This window comes from Somniosus microcephalus, unplaced genomic scaffold (genome assembly GCF_052327205.1).
Source record: "Somniosus microcephalus isolate GS21.2 unplaced genomic scaffold, FLI_Smic_1.0 unresolved_chr5, whole genome shotgun sequence".
Lineage (NCBI taxonomy): Eukaryota > Metazoa > Chordata > Chondrichthyes > Squaliformes > Somniosidae > Somniosus > Somniosus microcephalus.
In genome coordinates, this window is record NW_028225183.1 from 57,744,049 (window position 1) to 57,763,557 (window position 19,509).

A 19,509-nucleotide genomic window follows, 5' to 3' on the forward strand; every position below is an offset into this window, starting at 1 on the left:
CTGATTATTGGCCAAGGCCTTCTCACAGGCTCCACAGGGACAGAGAGAAGCGACTGAATTCTGATCCTCTCCCCTGAAAGCGGCGGCTAACGTCACAATGGGACGGGCGGAGGGAAATTCTGAATGGGCTGGAGAGGAGAGGGAGAGGAATCGAGTGGAAGAGCGGGAGATTGGCGCGGGTCCCTTTCCCCGCTCCTGTCAGCATCAACAGCCCAGAGTGCGGGCAATGGGAAGGGCCCTAAAGCACCAAGCCCAGGAAGGTACATTTAAAACCTTCAATGATTCTGGCAATGATCGTCTCAATTTGTGCAGAATAAAATCGATTTGTCTCAAAACGGTTATTTCCTGCACTAAATTTAGCGGACTTTTTGAAATGGGCGATTAATCACAGCTCAGCCAATCGGGGCCTGAGTTTCCTGCGTTTCATTGATTGGTCAGAGTTGGTTTTGAAGTGGGTGGGCGCCGGTCTCCAGCCAATCAGTGCTCGGGGCAGTCCCTCACTGAGTATAACAAGGCGGACACACTGCAGATTTCGCATTAACAGTCCGTGTGTTCCAGATTTTGCTGAGATCGGTTCAGAAGATGGCCAGGACCAAGCAGACAGCGCGCAAATCGACCGGAGGGAAAGCTCCTCGCAAACAGCTGGCGACCAAAGCGGCCCGGAAGAGCGCTCCAGCCACGGGCGGAGTGAAGAAACCCCATCGCTACAGACCCGGCACTGTGGCTCTGAGGGAGATCCGCCGCTACCAGAAATCCACCGAGCTGCTGATCCGCAAACTGCCCTTCCAGCGCCTGGTGCGGGAGATCGCTCAGGACTTCAAGACCGACCTGCGCTTCCAGAGCTCGGCCGTCATGGCCCTGCAGGAGGCCAGCGAGGCTTACCTGGTGGGGCTCTTTGAGGACACCAACCTGTGCGCCATCCACGCCAAGCGAGTCACCATCATGCCCAAAGACATCCAGCTGGCCCGCCGCATCCGCGGGGAGCGCGCCTAAACTCACCCTGCCCGGCTCCGGACTTTAGCACCAAATACAACAACGGCTCTTTTAAGAGCCACCAAATCAGCAAAGGAAAGAGCTGCGATCAGCGCAAGGGAAAGTGGACTGTGCACACACCGTGCTGCTCTTGCAGTGTTAATGTAATTGGGATTTATAAAGTGGGGGCAGTCAATGTCTGGGTATGGTCTAGGTTTAAATGTGAGTGGAAGGAGGTATCTGAATCTCACTTTTAAAATCAACTTACTACGGGGGGAAGTAGTTATTATTTGGAATATTTTATATTAACCAGAGTTGTAATTCTGGTTCGATGCTGTCTGCAAATTAAAAGGGGAAAAGTTAGTATGGATCAATGTGCTCAGGATGTATATGGAATTATTGGCCCAATAAGGAACGGTCAGCCCAAAAACCGCTTTATAATGGTTTCTTTACATGCGTTCATATTCGGCTCTCCAAATGTGTTCAATTAGGCCCGGTCTCACGTTAAGTTTCCGTGTGTTTTGTTTTTCTCTGAAGCCAGTCCCCCTCTATTAAATCGCTGATCCAAATTTTCGGTAACAGAAAACCCACTGTAGTGTTTGTGGATTTACAGTTCTACATGTCCTGTTTATAAACGTGAATGGCTGTACAGTACACAACCCTTTCACAGTTAAAGAGGGTGGCTCTGAAAAGAGCCTTTGGGTTATTAGATTGAATCTTGTCCGCTTTACTTGCTCTTGGGGCTGGCAGTGCTGGTTTTCTTGGGCAGCAGCACCGCCTGGATATTAGGCAGCACCCCGCCCTGAGCGATGGTCACCTTTCCCAGCAGCTTGTTGAGCTCCTCGTCGTTGCGGACGGCCAGCTGCAGGTGTCTGGGGATGATGCGGGTCTTCTTGTTGTCGCGGGCCGCGTTGCCGGCCAGCTCCAGGATTTCAGCGGTCAGATACTCGAGCACAGCAGCCATGTAGACCGGGGCTCCGGCACCCACACGCTCAGCGTAGTTGCCCTTTCGGAGGAGCCTGTAAACACGGCCCACAGAGAACTGCAGTCCGGCCCGGGATGATCGAGACTTAGCCTTGGCCCGAGCTTTACCGCCGGTTTTTCCTCTTCCAGACATTTCCACAATTTACTCGTTCAGTGAAAGAATGAAAGTTTCCTCCCACATCTGTCGTTCTTATACTTTCTGGAGGAATGAAGAGAGGCGAACTTGTGATTGGTCGCTCTATGGTGAATTTCATTGGTGTTTTCCGGTGACCAATTACAGTCTGCTTTTCCCGCCAATGAAAAGAGGGGGAAAATAACTGTTTTCAAAGATTTTTTAAATCCAAAGAGCCCGCCAATATTTTCCTAAACGAGCGAATTAAATTAATAAATCACCATAAGCAAATTCTAGGCTGTTACAATTAGGATTAATTTCGGGTTCAATATTGAGCTTACACGGGCGGGATTAAATTCCCATTGATTCTGTAACGGGACACATTCCAGCTCAATCTGTGTAAAAGTGAGATTCACCGATTATCGATCGATCCTTTGCACAGGCGCTGCTGCGGGAGTGAAACCAGATCTGGGAGTCCTGCTGTGAGAAAAGAGGGGTAGAGTGTTCAAACTGACCGCGTTCTAATCTCTAAGAACTCCCATTCCGGGTTGTTACAATGCAGCAAATCTCCGGTTAATAAACGGATGGACTCCCAACTTGCTTTAGAAAAATGCAAAGGTCTTGACAGAGAACGAGGTGACTGAAATCGGAATCTCGCACCTAAAACAAACTTTTAATTAGTCGGCTGGCGCTGCAAATAAACGGGTCTGAGAGCAAAGGCAAAGTGCGACCAAGGACCGTGTTTGTGCATTAGTGGGCGGGAAATACAACATCGACGCTAAGGGCGATCCGGTCAATGAAACTGCTTATCTGAGAGTTAAAAACTACATCTACAGCTGGAACTTCAAACGTTCTTAATAATTACAGTAAATTGAATCTACAAGGCGATGCGTTGTGTAGCTCTTTCAGAGAGATAGTGGGTGGCTCTTAAAAGAGCCGTTGTGTTTGGAGTTTCTTCTTTCAGGACAGCGTGGAGTTTTACTTGGAGCTGGTGTATTTGGTCACCGCCTTTGTCCCTTCCGACACGGCGTGCTTGGCCAGCTCCCCGGGCAGCAGCAGGCGCACGGCGGTCTGGATCTCCCGGGAGCTGATGGTGTGCCGCTTGTTGTAATGGGTCAGGCGGGAAGCCTCACCCGCGATACGCTCGAAAACATCGTTCACAAACGAGTTCATGATGCTCATGGCCTTGGAGGAGATGCCGGTGTCAGGGTGAACCTGCTTCATCACTTTGTAGATGTAGATGGAGTAACTCTCCTTCCTCGACTTTCTGCGCTTCTTGCCGCCCTTCGCTGCCGGTTTAGTGACGGTTTTCTTGGCGCCCTTCTTAGCAGCTGTCTTCTTTTCGTCCACTATTCTTAAGCTCGATTTCAGAAACAAAATGACTCAAACCCGCTCCGCGCTCGGAATATATAGGCAGCCCCACAGTCCTATGCTAATGAGGGATGGGTGAAGGCAATGATTGTGATTGGCTGGTTAGGAATGATGTCAATTTTCATTCTTCTGCATATCGCTGATTGGCTTCATTATGTATCCAATCAGACTGAGTGTTTGCCACCAGTACGCCCCCTGCAAGTGCGTGTGTGACATCTGCCCATTCATCATTCCCCAGACCATCTTCCAGGGCCGCAAACACTCCTTCCGGACGGGACAGCCAGTTAGATAGACTTCCTCCAATTTGTGCACTATATTCACGCATTGCGGTGTGGTCTCCGCCACTTTGTTTCTGCATCTGCCAATCTCTAATACTGTGTGTGTGGGGATATTTCTGTATCACTCAGTCTCTGCCGTCCTTGCGGGCTCCGTGCGTCCCAGGCAGCTAAGTGTCCTTTGTTGATTGGTGCGCTCGGCTCGTTAAGAAAAAAGCATTTCACTGACTGGATTTCACTTGTTGTATTTGGTTATGTGACAAATAAAATTGAAATTGAAATAGAATTGATTTATGTAAGTGTAGGAATCATTCTCAATCTCAGTCTCTGTTACGGTATGTGACTGTGGAATCCTTTAGTTTCCTGTCCGTCACTTTTATTTTATTCGTTCATGGGATGTGGGCATCGCTGGCAAGGCCAGCATTTATTGCCCATCCCTAATTGCCCTTTGAGAAGTTTTTGGTGAGACAGGTTCTTGAACCGCTGCAGTCCGTGTGATGAAGGTACTCCCACAGTGCTGTTAGGGAGGGAGTTCCAGGATTTTGAGCCAGTGACGATGAAGGAGCGGCGATAGAATAGACAGTGCTTGATGGCTGGCGTGGACATGATGGGCCGAAGGGCCTCTTTCTGTGCTGTATAACTCTATGACACTATGACTAAGTGTCAGGGTGGGATTCTATCTTGTACCGTGTGTCAGTGTTGGTATTGATTCTGAATCTGTCATTTTCTGGTAGAGTGTGAGTCTGAGATTCATTCTACATCTGCCTGTCACTAGGACGGTGTGCAAGTCTGAGATTCATTCTACATCTGTCCATCACTGGTACTGATTGTGAGTGTGTGAGTCATTCTGTATCTGTCAGTCTCTGGTACTGATTGTGAGTGTGTGAGTCATTCTGTATCTGTCAGTCTCTGGTACTGATTGTGAGTGTGGGAGTCATTCTGTATCTGTCAGTCTCTGGTACTGATTGTGAGTGTGTGAGTCATTCTGTATCTGTCAGTCTCTGGTGCTGATTGTGAGTGTGTGAGTCATTCTGGATCTGTCAGTCTCTGGTACTGATTGTGAGTGTGTGAGTCATTCTGTATCTGTCAGTCTGTGGTGCTGATTGTGAGTGTGTGAGTCATTCTGGATCTGTCAGTCTCTGGTACTGATTGTGAGTGTGTGAGTCATTCTGGATCTGTCAGTCTCTGGTACTGATTGTGAGTGTGTGAGTCAATCTGGATCTGTCAGTCTCTGGTACTGATTGTGAGTGTGTGAGTCATTCTGGATCTGTCAGTCTCTGGTACTGTATGTTAGATTCCTATTCGTTCTGAATCAGTCTGTCTCTTGTACTGTCTTTCAGCGAAGAATTCTGCATGAATCTGCTACTCACTCGGATTATGAAAGTGGGAATCGTACTGCATCTATCAGTCTCTGCCACTTGACGTTAGTTTGAGATTCATTCCATTTCTGCTAGTACCTGGTACTGTATGTGAGTGTGGGACTAAATCTACATGTAAATCAATTGTACTGCATGTAATTGTGGCCTCGTTCTGTATCTGCCAGGCCCTCTGATGCACTGTCTGTCAGTCTCTGTTCTGTATGTGTGTGCTAGAGTATTATATATCTGTCAATCTCTGGTACTGTATGTGAGAGTGAGATTCATTTTGCACCAATCAGTCTTTAATGTGGGGTTCACTTTGTCTCTATCATTTGCTGGTACTGTGTACGAGTGTGTATTAATTCTGGGTCTGTCACCGTCTGATAATCTGTGTCAGTGTGAGATTCATTCTCTTTCTCTGCCAATCTGTGATACTGTATGTGAGTTTGAGATTTATTCTATATCTGTCATTTCCTGGTATGGCGTGTGAGTTTGGGATTTATTCTGTACTGTATGCTAGATTTAGATTAATTCTGTCTGTCATTATCTGGTAATGTATGAGGAGAGGTTGGGTCGATTAGGCTTATATTCGCTAGAGTTTAGAAGAATGAGAGGGGATCTCATTGAAACTTATAAAATTCTAACAGGACTAGACAGACCAGATGCAGGAAGGATGTTCCTGATGACAGGGGAGTTCAGAATCAGGGGTCACAGTCTAAGGATAAGGGGTAAGCCATTTAGGACTGAGCTGAGGAGGGATTGAGCTGGTGAACCTGTGGAATTCTCTGCCACACAGGGCAGTTGAGGCCAATTCATTAAATATATTCAAGGAGGAGTTGGATATATTTCTTGAGGCTAAAGGGATCAAGGGATATGGGGAGAAAGCAGAGACAGGGTACTGAATTTGGATGATTAGCCATGATCTCATTAAATGGCGGAGCGGGCTCGAGGGGCCAAATGGCCTATTCTTGCTCCAAAATCTAAGTTTCTATGTATGAGAGTGTGAGATTCATGCTGAGTATCTGTCATCTCTGATATTGTATGTGAATATCAGTTTAATTCTGTCTGTCACTGTCTGGTACTGTATGTAAGTGTGAGATTTATTCTGTGTGTCTGTCTCTGATACAAATGTAAGAAGTCACACAACAGCAGGTTGTAGTCCAACAGCTTTATTTGAAATCACAAGCTTTCGGAGCGCTGCTCCTTCGTCAGGTGAAGAGGAGAAATGCATATAAACACAGCACATATAGTCAGAGAATACTGCCAGATGATTACAGGCAATCTTTCTAACTGCCCTTTATTACACCTCGGCAGAAAGATAATCACAGCAATCAAAGGTGTGAATAGTGTCTCTGATACAGTATGTGAGTGTGAGATTTATTCTGTGTGTCTGTCTCTGATACAGTATGTGAGTGTGAGATTTATTCTGTGTGTCTGTCTCTGATACAGTATGTGAGTGTGAGATTTATTCTGTGTGTCTGTCTCTGATACAGTATGTGAGTGTGAGATTTATTCTGTGTGTCTGTCTCTGATACAGTATGTGAGTGTGAGATTTATTCTGTGTGTCTGTCTCTGATACAGTATGTGAGTGTGAGATTTATTCTGTGTGTCTGTCTCTGATACAGTATGTGAGTGTGAGATTTATTCTGTGTGTCTGTCTCTGATACAGTATGTGAGTGTGAGATTTATTCTGTGTGTCTGTCTCTGATACAGTATGTGAGTGTGAGATTTATTCTGTGTGTCTGTCTCTGATACAGTATGTGAGTGTGAGATTTATTCTGTGTGTCTGTCTCTGATACAGTATGTGAGTGTGAGATTTATTCTGTGTGTCTGTCTCTGATACAGTATGTGAGTGTGAGATTTATTCTGTGTGTCTGTCTCTGATACAGTATGTGAGTGTGAGATTTATTCTGTGTGTCTGTCTCTGATACAGTATGTGAGTGTGAGATTTATTCTGTGTGTCTGTCTCTGATACAGTATGTGAGTGTGAGATTTATTCTGTGTGTCTGTCTCTGATACAGTATGTGAGTGTGAGATTTATTCTGTGTGTCTGTCTCTGATACAGTATGTGAGTGTGAGATTTATTCTGTGTGTCTGTCTCTGATACAGTATGTGAGTGTGAGATTTATTCTGTGTGTCTGTCTCTGATACAGTATGTGAGTGTGAGATTTATTCTGTGTGTCTGTCTCTGATACAGTATGTGAGTGTGAGATTTATTCTGTGTGTCTGTCTCTGATACAGTATGTGAGTGTGAGATTTATTCTGTGTGTCTGTCTCTGATACAGTATGTGAGTGTGAGATTTATCCTGTGTGTCTGTCTCTGATACAGTATGTGAGTGTGAGATTTATTCTGTGTGTCTGTCTCTGATACAGTATGTGAGTGTGAGATTTATTCTGTGTGTCTGTCTCTGATACAGTATGTGAGTGTGAGATTTATTCTGTGTGTCTGTCTCTGATACAGTATGTGAGTGTGAGATTTATTCTGTGTGTCTGTCTCTGATACAGTATGTGAGTGTGAGATTTATTCTGTGTGTCTGTCTCTGATACAGTATGTGAGTGTGAGATTTATCCTGCACCTGTCAGTCTCTGACAATCTGTTTCAGTGCGGATTGATTCTGTATTAGTCAGTGTCTGATGCTCTATGTGACAGTGAGGTACATTCTGTGTCTGTCAGTTTCTGGTATTATATTTGAGAGTGAGATTCATTCTGTATCAGCAGTCTTTAATACTCTGTATCAGATTGGAATTCACTTTGTCTCGATCATTTTCTGGTTCTGTACATGAGTCTGAGATTCATTCTCTCTTTGTCAGTCTATGATTCTATATGTGAGAGTTAGATTAATTCAGTATCTCTCTGTCTCTGGTGTTGTATGAAAGTGTGGGATTCATTCGGTATATATTAGTCTCTGATCCAGTGTATGAGAGTTAAATTAATTCTGTATCTGTCAGTCTCTGGTACTGTGTGTGAGAGTGAGATTCATTCCACTTGGACTGAGCCCTCACCCCATGATACCGAGAATTCAAACCCGAGTCAGCTCGCTAGGAAGGGCAGCTGGGCTCATCACTGTACCACCATCGCTCTAATTTTAAATTGAAAGCCTCTGTATTTACAGATCACTCGCCAAAGGTCTTTGGAGCTTTAGTCAGGACCAATAACACTTGCAATCATCTTAATCTGAACGTAAACAAGATGTTCAGGTTATTTCTCTCCAATTTAAAATAGTTGCTGATGAATGGTTATCGTGTTGCAGTACAGGCTGGCAGCCAGGAGATGGCACCAACCACTAATAGTTTGGAGTGTGCGGATTGTGTCCACACATCCAGACCGCCGTGAGTCTGGTGCTGCCCGGGGAGCTGGCCAAGCACGGGGTGTCGGAGGGGACAATGCCGGAGGCCATTGCAAACTCATTTCACAACGCTCTGAAACAGCATTAATTTAGTCGAAGAATTCATTCCGGCCATCGGAATCACAGAACATTAATGTGAGCGCGGGTTTTTTCTGTATCTCAGTTTCTGGTATGTGAATGTGGGTTTTATTCTGTACCTGTCTATTTCTGGCATGGAACAATGGGTAAAATGCTGTAGCTCTCAGTCTCTAGTATGTTAGTGTGGGTTTATTTTGTATTAGAAGTCTCTGGTGTGTGAATGCGGTTTTTAGCTGTCATAAATTAATGGAGTCAAAACGGCACAGAAGGAGGTCATTCGGCCCATCGAGTCCGTGCCGGCTATCTGAAGAGCAATCAGTCAGTCCCATTCCCCCGCTCTATCCCCATAGCCCAGCAAGTTTATTTCCCTCAAGCGCCTATCCAGTCTCCCCTTGAATAAACTGAGTGCCTCCGCTTTCACTACTTCCGTCGGCAGCGAGTAACTGGTCCTCACCAATCGCTGCGTACAAAAGTTTTTGGTCACATCCCCTCTGTATCTCTTGCCCAAAACCTTAAATATATGTCCCCTAGTCCTTGTACCATGAACTAATGGGACCAGCCTTTTCCCGTCTAGCCTGTCCAAATCCATCATAATCTTGCACACCTCTATCAATTCATCCCTCAACCTCCTTTGCTCTAAAGAAAACAAATCCAGCTTCTCCAACCTGTCCTTGTAGCTAAGATCCCCCATTCCTGGGACCATTCTGGTAAATCTCCTCTGCAGCCTCGCAAGTGAATCACATCCTTTCTAAAGTGTGGTGACCAGAACTGGACGCAATACTCCAGTTGTGGCCTAACTAGCGCTTTATAAAGGTTTAGCATAACTTCTGTACTTTTGTACGAATACCTCTATTTATGAAGCCGAAGATCCCATATGCTTTGCTAACCACTCTCTCAAAATGTCCCCCCCCCTCCACCTTCAGAGGGATCTATGCACGTTAACTCCCAGGTCCCTCTGTCCCTGCACACTCTTTAAAACTGTGCCGTGAAGTGTATATTGCCTCTCTCTGTTCCTGCTGCCAAAATGCATCACCTCACACGTCTCTGTATTAAATTCTTTCAGATTCTGGCATGTGAGTGCGGATCTTATTTTGTATCTGTCAGTCTTTGTTGTGTGTGTGGCTTTATTCTGTATCTTTCAGTATCTGCTAAGTGAGTGGTGTTTTCATTTGTATCATTCAGACTCTGCTATGTGAGTGGGATTTTATTCTGTATCTGTCAGTTTTGGTTATGAAATGTGGGTTTTAATCAGTCCATGCCGGTTTCTGGTATGGGAGATTGGCTATTTCCCTGTATCTGTAAGTTTATGATATGTGAGTGTATGTTTCATTCTGTATCTCTCAGTTTCTTTTAGGTAAGTATGAGTTTTACTCTGTATCTCTCAATCTGTGGTATGCGAGTCTGGTTTTTACTGTCTATTTCTTAATCTCTGGTACGTGATTGTGGATTTTACCCTATACCTGTGAGTTTCTGGTATGTGAGTATGGATTTCACTCTGTACCTGTCAGTCTCTGGTATGTAAGTGTGGTTTTCCTCTGTATCGTTCATGCTCTGGGATGTGAGTGTTTACACTGCAACTTTCATTTCCTCATATTTGAGGGGGATTTTTTTCTGTACCTTTCAGTTTCTGGTGAGTTACCCCAGGTTTTGCACTGTACTTGTCAATTTATGTTATGTGAGAGTGGGTTTTAATCAGTACCTGTCAGTTTCTTGTATGTCAGTGTCTATTTGAATCTGTATTGTCAGTTTCTGGTATGTGAGTGGAATGTTGTGCTGTACCTGTCAGTTACTGGTATGTCAGTGTTTTTTCCCTCTACCTGCCAGCTTCAGGTAAGTTAGTGAAATTTTGTTCTGTACCTGTCTGTTTCTGGTATGTGAGTGGGATTTTGTCCTGTACCTGTCAGTTTCTGGTATGTGAGTGTGGTGTTGTCCTATACCTGTCAGTTTCTGGTACGTGAGTGGGGTTTTGTTCTGCACCTGTCAGTTTCTGGTATGTTAGTGGGATTTTGCCCTGTACTTGTAAGATTTTGGTATTTTAGTGGGATTTTGCCCTGTTCTTGTCAGTTTCTAGTATGTGAATGGGGTTTTGTCCCGTACATGTCAGTTTCTGGTATGTGAGTGGGGTTTTGTCCCGTACATGTCAGTTTCTGGTATGTGAATGGGGTTTTGTCCCGTACATGTCAGTTTCTGGTATGTGAGTGGGGTTTTGTCCTATACCTGTCAGTTTCTGGTATGTGAATGGGATTTTGTCCCGTACATGTCAGTTTCTAGTATGTGAGTGGGGTTTTGTCCAGTACCTGTCAGTTTCTGGTATGTGAGTGGTATTTTGCCCTGTACTTGTCAGTTTCTGGTATGTGAGTGGTATTTTGTCCAGTACTTGTCAGTTTCTGGTATGTGAGTGGTATTTTGCCCTGTTCTTGTCAGTTTCTGGTATGTGAGTGGGGTTTTGTGTATTTTAATGTGTTAAGAAGTCAATTATTTGAAGTAAGTTTAATTTTTAAGGGTTTTTTAAACTCTTGGGCAGTTTAAATAGGAAGTAGAATCCGGGTATAAAAGGGGAGGGGCTAGTGCGGTGCACGGAGTGCTTTGTGCATTGAGTGCTGTTGGAGTTTTGCTAAGTGGGAGAGTTCGGATAAGTGGGAGGTGAGGGTGTGTTTTTTGCTCTGTTTTGTTCCCCACTCCCAGGCTTAGACAGCACTGCGGAGGAGGAGCAGCGAGACGAGTCAACCAAACAGGCTCCACAGACAGTATTCAAGGAGGAGGTTGGTGATCAGCTGGTTGGTTGGTTTTCTTCCTTCTCTTCTCTTTCATACCTTTAAGTTGGTAAGTCCTATTGAATAGTGGTGTGATATTATCATATATATCCGGGCAGGGTCTTCATAACTAATAATAAGAAATTAAATTAATTATATAGAATGGAGCAGGTGATGTGTTACTGTTGCGAGATGTGGGAGCCGTTCAACCCCATTGAGGCTAACGGTGATTACATCTGCGACAAGTGTTTGCTGCTAGAGGAACTCAAGTTCCATGTTATGGAGCTTGAGACCGAGCTTCGGACACTGCGACACATCAGGGAGGGGGAGAAGTTCCTGGACTCTATGTTTCAGGAGATGGTCACACCTATGAAGTTAATTACTGCAGATGTAGTCCGTGGTCAGGGACAGGGCGGTGTGACTACGAGTGAGGAAGGTACAGGGATCCAGGATGTAGTGTTGAAGGAGGCGCAGCCCTTGTTCTTGTCCAGCAGGATCGAGGTTCTTACTCCCTGTGAGGGCGGGAGCGGGGACTGCAGGGAGGATGAGCAACCTGGCCACAGCACCGTGGTACAGGGGGCCATTCAAGTGGAGGGAGTAAAAAGAAATGTTGTAGTGGTAGGGGATAGTATCATTAGGGGGATAGATAGGGTTCTCTGCAGTCAAGAGCGGGAGTCCCGAAGGCTGTGTTGCCTGCCTGGTGCCAGGGTTAAGGACATCTCTTCTGGGCTGGAAAGAAACTTGCAGTGGGAGGGGGAGGATCCAGTTGTCGTGGTCCATGTTGGTACAAACGACGTAGATAGGACAAGGAAGACGGTTCTGTTAAAGGAGTATGAGCAGCTAGGGGTCAAATTAAAAAACAGAACCTCAAGGGTAATAATCTCTGGGTTATTACCTGAGCCACGAGCGAATTTGGCTAGGATAAATAAAATTAAAGAGTTAAATGCGTGGCTCAAAGACTGGTGTGGGAGAAATGGGTTTTGCTTCTTGGGACACTGGCACCAGTACTGGGACAGGAGGGAGCTGTTCTGTTGGGATGGACTCCACTTGGCCAGTGCTGGGACTAGAGTCCTGGCGAATCATATAACTAGGGCTGTAGAGAGGGCTTTAAACTAATTAGTGGGGGGGAGGTTTCTAGAGAGCAAATCATAGAAATGACAACAGAGAAGGTCATAGACTTAGGTAGCAGTGGGGGAATTAAAAAACAGAATGTGTCAGGAAGGGACAGAAGGTATGGAGTAAAAAGTAAAGTACTAAAAAGGGAAAAAACAGGAACTAAGTGTTACAAAACATATTTGAAAGTTCTTTATCTGAATGCACGTAGCATTCGTAACAAAATGAATGAGTTAACGGCACAAATAATGACATATGGGTATGATCTTGTGGCCATTACAGAAACATGGCTGCAGGGTGACCATGACTGGGAATTAAACATACCAGGTTATTTAACAATCAGGAAGGACAGGCAGGAAGGGAGAGGAGGTGGGGTGGCTATGTTAATAAAGGAAGGAATCACTATAATACAGAGAAATGATATTGGGTCAAAGGAGCACGATAGTGAAACAGTTTGGGTGGAGGTAAGGAATAATAAGGGGAAAAAAACACTAGTGGGTGTAGTCTATAGGCCTCCGAACAGTTGCAACTCTGTTGGACGGAGTATTAATCAGGAAATAGTTGAGGCTTGTAATAAGGGAACAGCTATAATTATGGGGGATTTTAATTATCATATTAACTGGACAAATCAAATTGGGCAGAGCAGCCTTGAGGAAGAGTTCATTGAGTGTATTAGGGATGGGTTTCTTGAGCAGTATGTAACTGAACCGACCAGGGGGCAAGCAACCTTAGATTTGGTCCTGTGTAATGAGACAGGATTAATTAAAAATGTCCTAGTAAAGGATCCCCTTGGAATGAGTGACCATAACATGGTTGAGTTCCATATTCAATTAGAGGGTGAGAAGGTTGGATCTCAAACAAGCGTGCTGAGCTTGAATAAAGGAGACTATGAAGGTATGAGAGCGGAATTAATTAGAGTGGACTGGGAAAATAGATTAAAGGGTAAGACGGTACATGACCAGTGGTGTACATTTAAGGAGTTATTTTACAACTTCCAAGAAAAATATATTCCACTGAGGAAAAAAGGGTGTGAAAGAAAAGATAGCCATCCGTGGCTAATTAAAGTAATTAAGGATAGTATCCGACTAAAAACAAGGGCATATAAGGTAGCCAAATCTAGTGGGAGGATGGAAGATTGGGAAGTCTTTAAAAGACAGCAAAAAATAACAAAAAGATTGATTAAGAAAGGGAAGATAGATTATGAAAGTAAATTAGCAAAAAATATAAAAACAGACAGTAAAAGTTTCTATAGTTATATAAAAAGAAAAAGGGTGGCTAAAGTAAATGTTGGTCCCTTAGAGGATGAGACCGGGAAATTAATGGTGGGAAACATGGAGATGGCAAAAACACTGAACAATTATTTTGTATCAGTCTTTACAGTAGAGGACACGAAGAATATCCCAACACTGGACAAACAGGGGGCTCTAGGGGGGGAGGAACTAAATACAATTAAAATCACTAAGGAAGTGGTACTTGGTAAAATAATGGGACTCAAGGCGGATAAATCCCCTGGACCTGATGGCTTGCATCCCAGGGTCTTGAGGGGAGTAGCGGTAGGGATTGTGGATGCATTGGTAATAATTTTCCAAAACTCACTGGACTCAGCAAAGGTCCCGGCAGATTGGAAAACTGCTAATGTAACACCATTATTTAAAAAGGGTAGTAGGCAGAAAGCTGGAAACTATAGACCTGTTAGCCTAACATCTGTGGTTGGTAAAATGTTAGAGTCCATTATTAAGGAGACAGTAACGGGACATTTGGATAAACATAATTTAATAGGGCAAACTCAGCATGGTTTCATGAAGGGGTAGTCATGTTTGACAAATTTGCTTGAGTTTTTTGAGGAAGTAACATACAGGGTGGATAAAGGGGAATCAGTGGACGTAGTGTACTTAGACTTCCAAAAGGCATTTGACAAGGTGCCACACAAAAGATTATTGCTCAAGATAAAAAATCACGGGATTGGGGGTAATATTCTGGCATGGGTGGAGGATTGGCTCTCTAACAGAAAGCAGAGAGTTGGGATAAATGGTTCGTTCTCAGATTGGCAACCAGTAACTAGTGGTGTTCCGCAGGGGTCAGTGCTGGGTCCCCAACTCTTTACAATCTACATTAACGATTTGGAGGAGGGGACCGAGTGTAACATATCAAAGTTTGCAGATGATACAAAGATGGGACGCAAAGTAGTGAGTGAGGAGGACATAAAAAACCTGCAAAGGGACATAGACAGGCTAAGTAAGTGGGCAGAGATTTGGCAGATGGAATACAATACTGGAAAGTGTGACGTTATGGACTTTGGCAGGAAAAATCATAGGGCAAGTTATTATCTTAATGGCAAGAAACTGGAAAGTACTGTAGTACAAAGGGATCTGGGGGTCCTGGTGCACGAAACTCAAAAAGTTAGTATGCAGGTGCAGCAAGTGATCAAGAAGGCCAATGGAATGTTGGCTTTTATTGCTAGGGGGTTGGAATATAAAAACAGGGAGGTATTGCTGCAGTTGTATAAGGTATTGGTGAGGCCGCACCTGGAATACTGCATACAGTTTTGGTGTCCATACTTAAGAAAAGACATACTTGCTCTCGAGTCAGTACAAAGAAGGTTCACTCGGTTAATCCCGGGGATGAGGGGGTGGTCATATGAGGAGAGGTTGAGTAGATTGGGACTCTACTCATTGGAGTTCAGAAGAATGAGAGGCGATCTTATTGAAACATATAAGATTGTGAAGGGGCTTGATCGGGTGGATGCGGTGAGGATGTTCCCAATGATGGGTGAAACTAGAACTAGGGGGCATAATCTTAAAATAAGGGGCTGCTCATTCAAAACTGAGATGAGGAGAAACTTCTTCACTCAGAGGGTGGTAGGTTTGTGGAATTTGCTGCCCCAGAAAGCTGTGGAAGCTACATCATTAAATAAATTTAAAACAGAAATAGATAGTTTCCTAGAAGTAAAGGGAATAAAGGGTTACGGGGAGCGGGCAGGAAATTGGACATGAGTCTTGGTTCGGAATGGTCATGGCCCTGTGGGCAGTGGAGCGGGCCCAGGGGCCGTGTAGCCTTGTTCTGCTCCTACTGTGTTCTAATTCTGTTAGATTTCAGGAGATGGTTTTATTCCTGTTCCTGGCTGGGGTGGAGATCGCCTTTACAGAAGGTAAGTACTGTCGAAAATATAGGGACAGAGTGATCTCCTGGAAGAATTTCGATTGCCTAGATGGGTCGGAGAGGAATTTCCCAGATTTTTTTCTCCCAAATTGGCCATTGGGTCTTTATCTGGTTTTTCGCCTCTCCCGGGAGATCACATGGGTTCGGGTGGATGCAGAGTGATAGAAGATTTGAGGTTAGGATCAGATCAGCCATGATCTTATTGAATGGTGGAGCAGGCTCGAGGGGCCGATTGGCCTACTCCTGCTCCTATTTCTTATGTTCTTATGTTCTTATGTACTTGTCAGTTTCTGGTATGTGAGTGGTATTTTGCCCTGTACTTGTCAGTTTCTGGTATGTGAGTGGTATTTTGCCCTGTTCTTGTCAGTTTCTGGTATGTGAGTGGGGTTTTGTCCAGTACTTGTCAGTTTCTGGTATGTGAGTGGTATTTTGCCCTGTACTTGTCAGTTTCTGGTATGTGAGTGTGGTTATTTCCTGTACCTGTCAGTTTCTGGTACGTGAGTGTGGTATTGTCCTGTACCTGTTGGAAAGTGTGAGGTTATGCACTTTGGCAGAAAAATCAAAGAGCAAGTTATTATCTAAATGGAGAGAAACTGCAAAGTGATCTGGGTGTTCTGGTGCATGAAACACAATAATTAGTATGCAGGTGCAGCAGGTGACCAGGAAGGCCAATGGAATCTTGGCTTTTAATGCAAGGGGGATGGAGTATAAAAACAGGGAAGTCTTGCTGCAGTTATACAGTGCATTGGTGAGGCCACACCTGGAATACTGCGTGCAGTTTTGGTTTCCATATTTAAGAAAAGATATACTTGCTCTCGAGGCGGTTCAGAGAAGGTTCACTCGGTTGATTCCGGAGATGAGGGGGTTGACGTATGAGGAAAGGTTGAGTAGGTTGGGACTCTACTCATTGGAGTTCAGAAGAATGAGAGGCGATCTTATCGAAACATATAAGATTGTCAGGGGCCTTGATCGGGTGGATGCGGGGAGGATGTTTCCACTGACGGGTGAGACTAGAACTAGGGGGCATAATCTAGGAATAAGGGGCTGTGCATTCAAAACTGAGATGAGGAGAAACTTCTTCACTCCGAGGGTAGTAAATCTATCGAATTTGCTACCCCAGAGAGCTGTGGAAGCTGCAACATTGAATAAATTTAAAATGGAGATAGACAGTTTCCTAGCACATAAGGGAATTAGGGGTTACGGGGAGAGGGCAGGGAAGTGGACGTGAGTCTAGATTCGGATCAGCCATGATCCTATTGAATGGCGGAGCAGGCCCGAGTGGCCGTATGGCCTACTCCTGCTCCTACTTCTTATGTTCTTATGTACCTGTCAGTTTCTGGTTTGTGAGTGTGGTTATATCAAGTACCTGTCAGTTTCTGGTTTGTGAGTGTGGTTATATCAAGTACCTGTCAGTTTCTGGTTTGTGAGTCTGGTTATATCATGTACCTCTCAATTTCTGGTAACTGAGTGTGTTTTATCCTGTGACTGTCAGCTTCTGGTGTGTGATTTGGGTTATGACCTGTACCTGTCAGTTTCTGGTATGTGAGTGTGATTTTACACTGTACCTGTCAGTTTCTGGTATCTGAGTGGGGTTTTGTCCTGTACCTGTCAATTTCTGCTATGTGAATGGGGTTCTGTCCTGTACCTGGCAGTTTCTGGTATCTGTGTGGATTTTGTTCTGTACCTGTCTGATTATTGTATGTTTGTGCGGGTTTCGTGCTGTAGCTCTCAGTTTGTGTTATATGAGTAAAGGTTTTATTCAGTACAGCACCAGCCAGTTCCTGGTAAGGGAGTGTAGATTTTAGTCATTATCTGTCACTCTCTGGGATATCAGTGTGAGTGTTATCCCATTTCTGCTCATCTCTTGGATGTGCGTGAGAGTTTTACTCTCTATCTGTCAGACTCTGGGATGTGAGTGTGGTTTTATTCTCTATCTGTCAGTTTCTGGTATGTGTGTGTGGGTTTTTTATGTATCTGTCAATCTCTATTACAAGAATGTGGATTTTACTCTGTGTCTGTCAATCACTGCTGTGTGAGGTTGTGTTTGACTCTACAGCTTTCAATCTCTGGGATGTGAGAGAAGATTTATTTCTGTTAATATAGTCTCTGGAATGTGCATGCGGATTTTCCTCTGTAACTGTCAGATTCTGTCAGAATTTGTGTTTTATTCAAGTGTGTGAGTGTGGATTTCACTCTGGATCTGTCATTAACCGGGATGCAAGTGTGGGTTTTATCTGTACCTTTCAGTTTCTGGTGAATGACTGGATTTCACTCTCTACCTGTCTGTATCTGGTATGTGAGTGTAAGTTTCTGTTTATCTGTCTGTGTGTAGTCTGGGAGTGTGGATTTCACTCTGTGACCTTCTACCTCTGTTGTGGGAGTGTGGGTTTTCCTCTGCATCTGTCAGTCATCAATCTGTTACTGGAAGTGATTATGTTTCATTCTCAATCTGTCGTTCTGTGAGTGATAATGTACTTACTGTGTGTGAGAAGGAGCTGCCTGCAATGCTCCTTTTGGAGCAATTATCTCATTTATTCTGCCTCACTGAAGTATCTTGCTACGAGAATAATAATATGAGAACAATATTAGTTATAAGTTTTGGACAGCTGTGGGTAGAATATAAAAGTGATGTTATAATTAATGTGTCTATTTATAATAAAGTAAAGTACCTGGAGAGAAGAAACCGTGATACTAACAGTGTCATTGTCTGACCTCACTGCAGTACAGCGGCACTCAGATTCTCGACACCAGCTGTGTAGGACGGTTCTATAGTAAGTTATCAGCATCCAGACACAACCCAAAGCCAGCACCGGACCATGAATGGGACCACCCTATTGGCACAGTCCAGGTTTTTATCTCCCATTCCCATGGAACTACCTGTACATTTCAAGGATGGCTTACTGGAATATAACCACAGGTACCTGGGCTGTACAAAAATTGATTTTAATCTATCGAAAACGAGTTGAGGGCCTGAGTAGTTAACAGAATGTCTCAGAACTCGAGAATGGCCTCTCCCTTCCCCCACTCACTCCATGTTCCGGAACTACTTCCTGTTCCACTCTGCCTCTTTCAATCAGTCTCCCGACTGCTGCTGAATTTATCCTGAACCAAAACCATTCTGCGGACACAGACCCAATGTGATGTGCTGTTGTTTGCTCCCTTATTCCCTGATGTGTTCAACGATCATCAGCCGAGCACAGAGGAAACGGCCCCCGCTGGCAGAGCTGGGGGAGGGGAGCCCGCATGGTGCTTCCTGTCACTTTAAACACTGTGCGGGGAGAGGGGGAGGAGCAGACTTCTGTTTAGAGTGCAAGCGCAGTGTTTGCATCTCTTTCATGTAGAATTAAAATATTTCGCTGTGTGAGAAACGCCCTGCTCCTTGTGAGATCCCCAAGTGGATTACTCCCGCAGGATTTGTAAATTGTCCAATTAAGAAACGCCTATCCAGTCTCCCCTTGAAAACATTGCGTGTCTCCGCTTTCACCAGTTCTGTCGGCTGCGAGTTCCAGGTTATCACCAATCACTGTGTAAAAAAGTTTTTGGTCACATCCCCCCTGTATCTCTTCTCCAAAACCTTAAATCTTAAATCTGTCTCCCCTAGTCCTTGTATCATCAACTAGTGGGAACAGCCTTTCCCCGTCTAGCCTGTCATAATCCATCATAATCTTGGACACCTCCATCAAATCACATCACATCCACCTTTGCTCTAATGAAAACAAATCCAGCTTCTCCAACCTGTCCTTGTAGCTAAGATCCGTGATCCCCAGAACCATTCTGGTAAATCTCCTCTGCACCCTCTCAAGGGCCTTCACAATCTTCCTAAAGTGCGGTGACCAGAACTGGATGCAGTCCTCCAGTTGTGGACTAACCAGTGTTTTATAAAGGTTCAGCATAACTTCTCTACTATTGTACTCAATACCTCTATATATGAAGCCCAAGGTCCCATATGCATTGCTAACCACTCTCTCAAAATGACCCCCACCTTCA

The 19,509-nt window shown here is 44.5% G+C and overlaps 1 protein-coding gene across 1 annotated transcript; it reads right to left on the reverse strand.

Moving 5' to 3' along the window:
- Positions 1-1,312: 1,312 nt before the first annotated feature.
- LOC147088275 (histone H2A type 2-C-like) lies at positions 1,313-2,538 on the reverse strand. The gene has a single exon (XM_085977955.1). The coding sequence runs from the start codon at positions 2,087-2,089 to the stop codon at positions 1,700-1,702; it is 390 nt and encodes a 129-aa protein (XP_085834081.1). The 5' UTR covers positions 2,090-2,538; the 3' UTR covers positions 1,313-1,699.
- Positions 2,539-19,509: the final 16,971 nt, after the last annotated feature.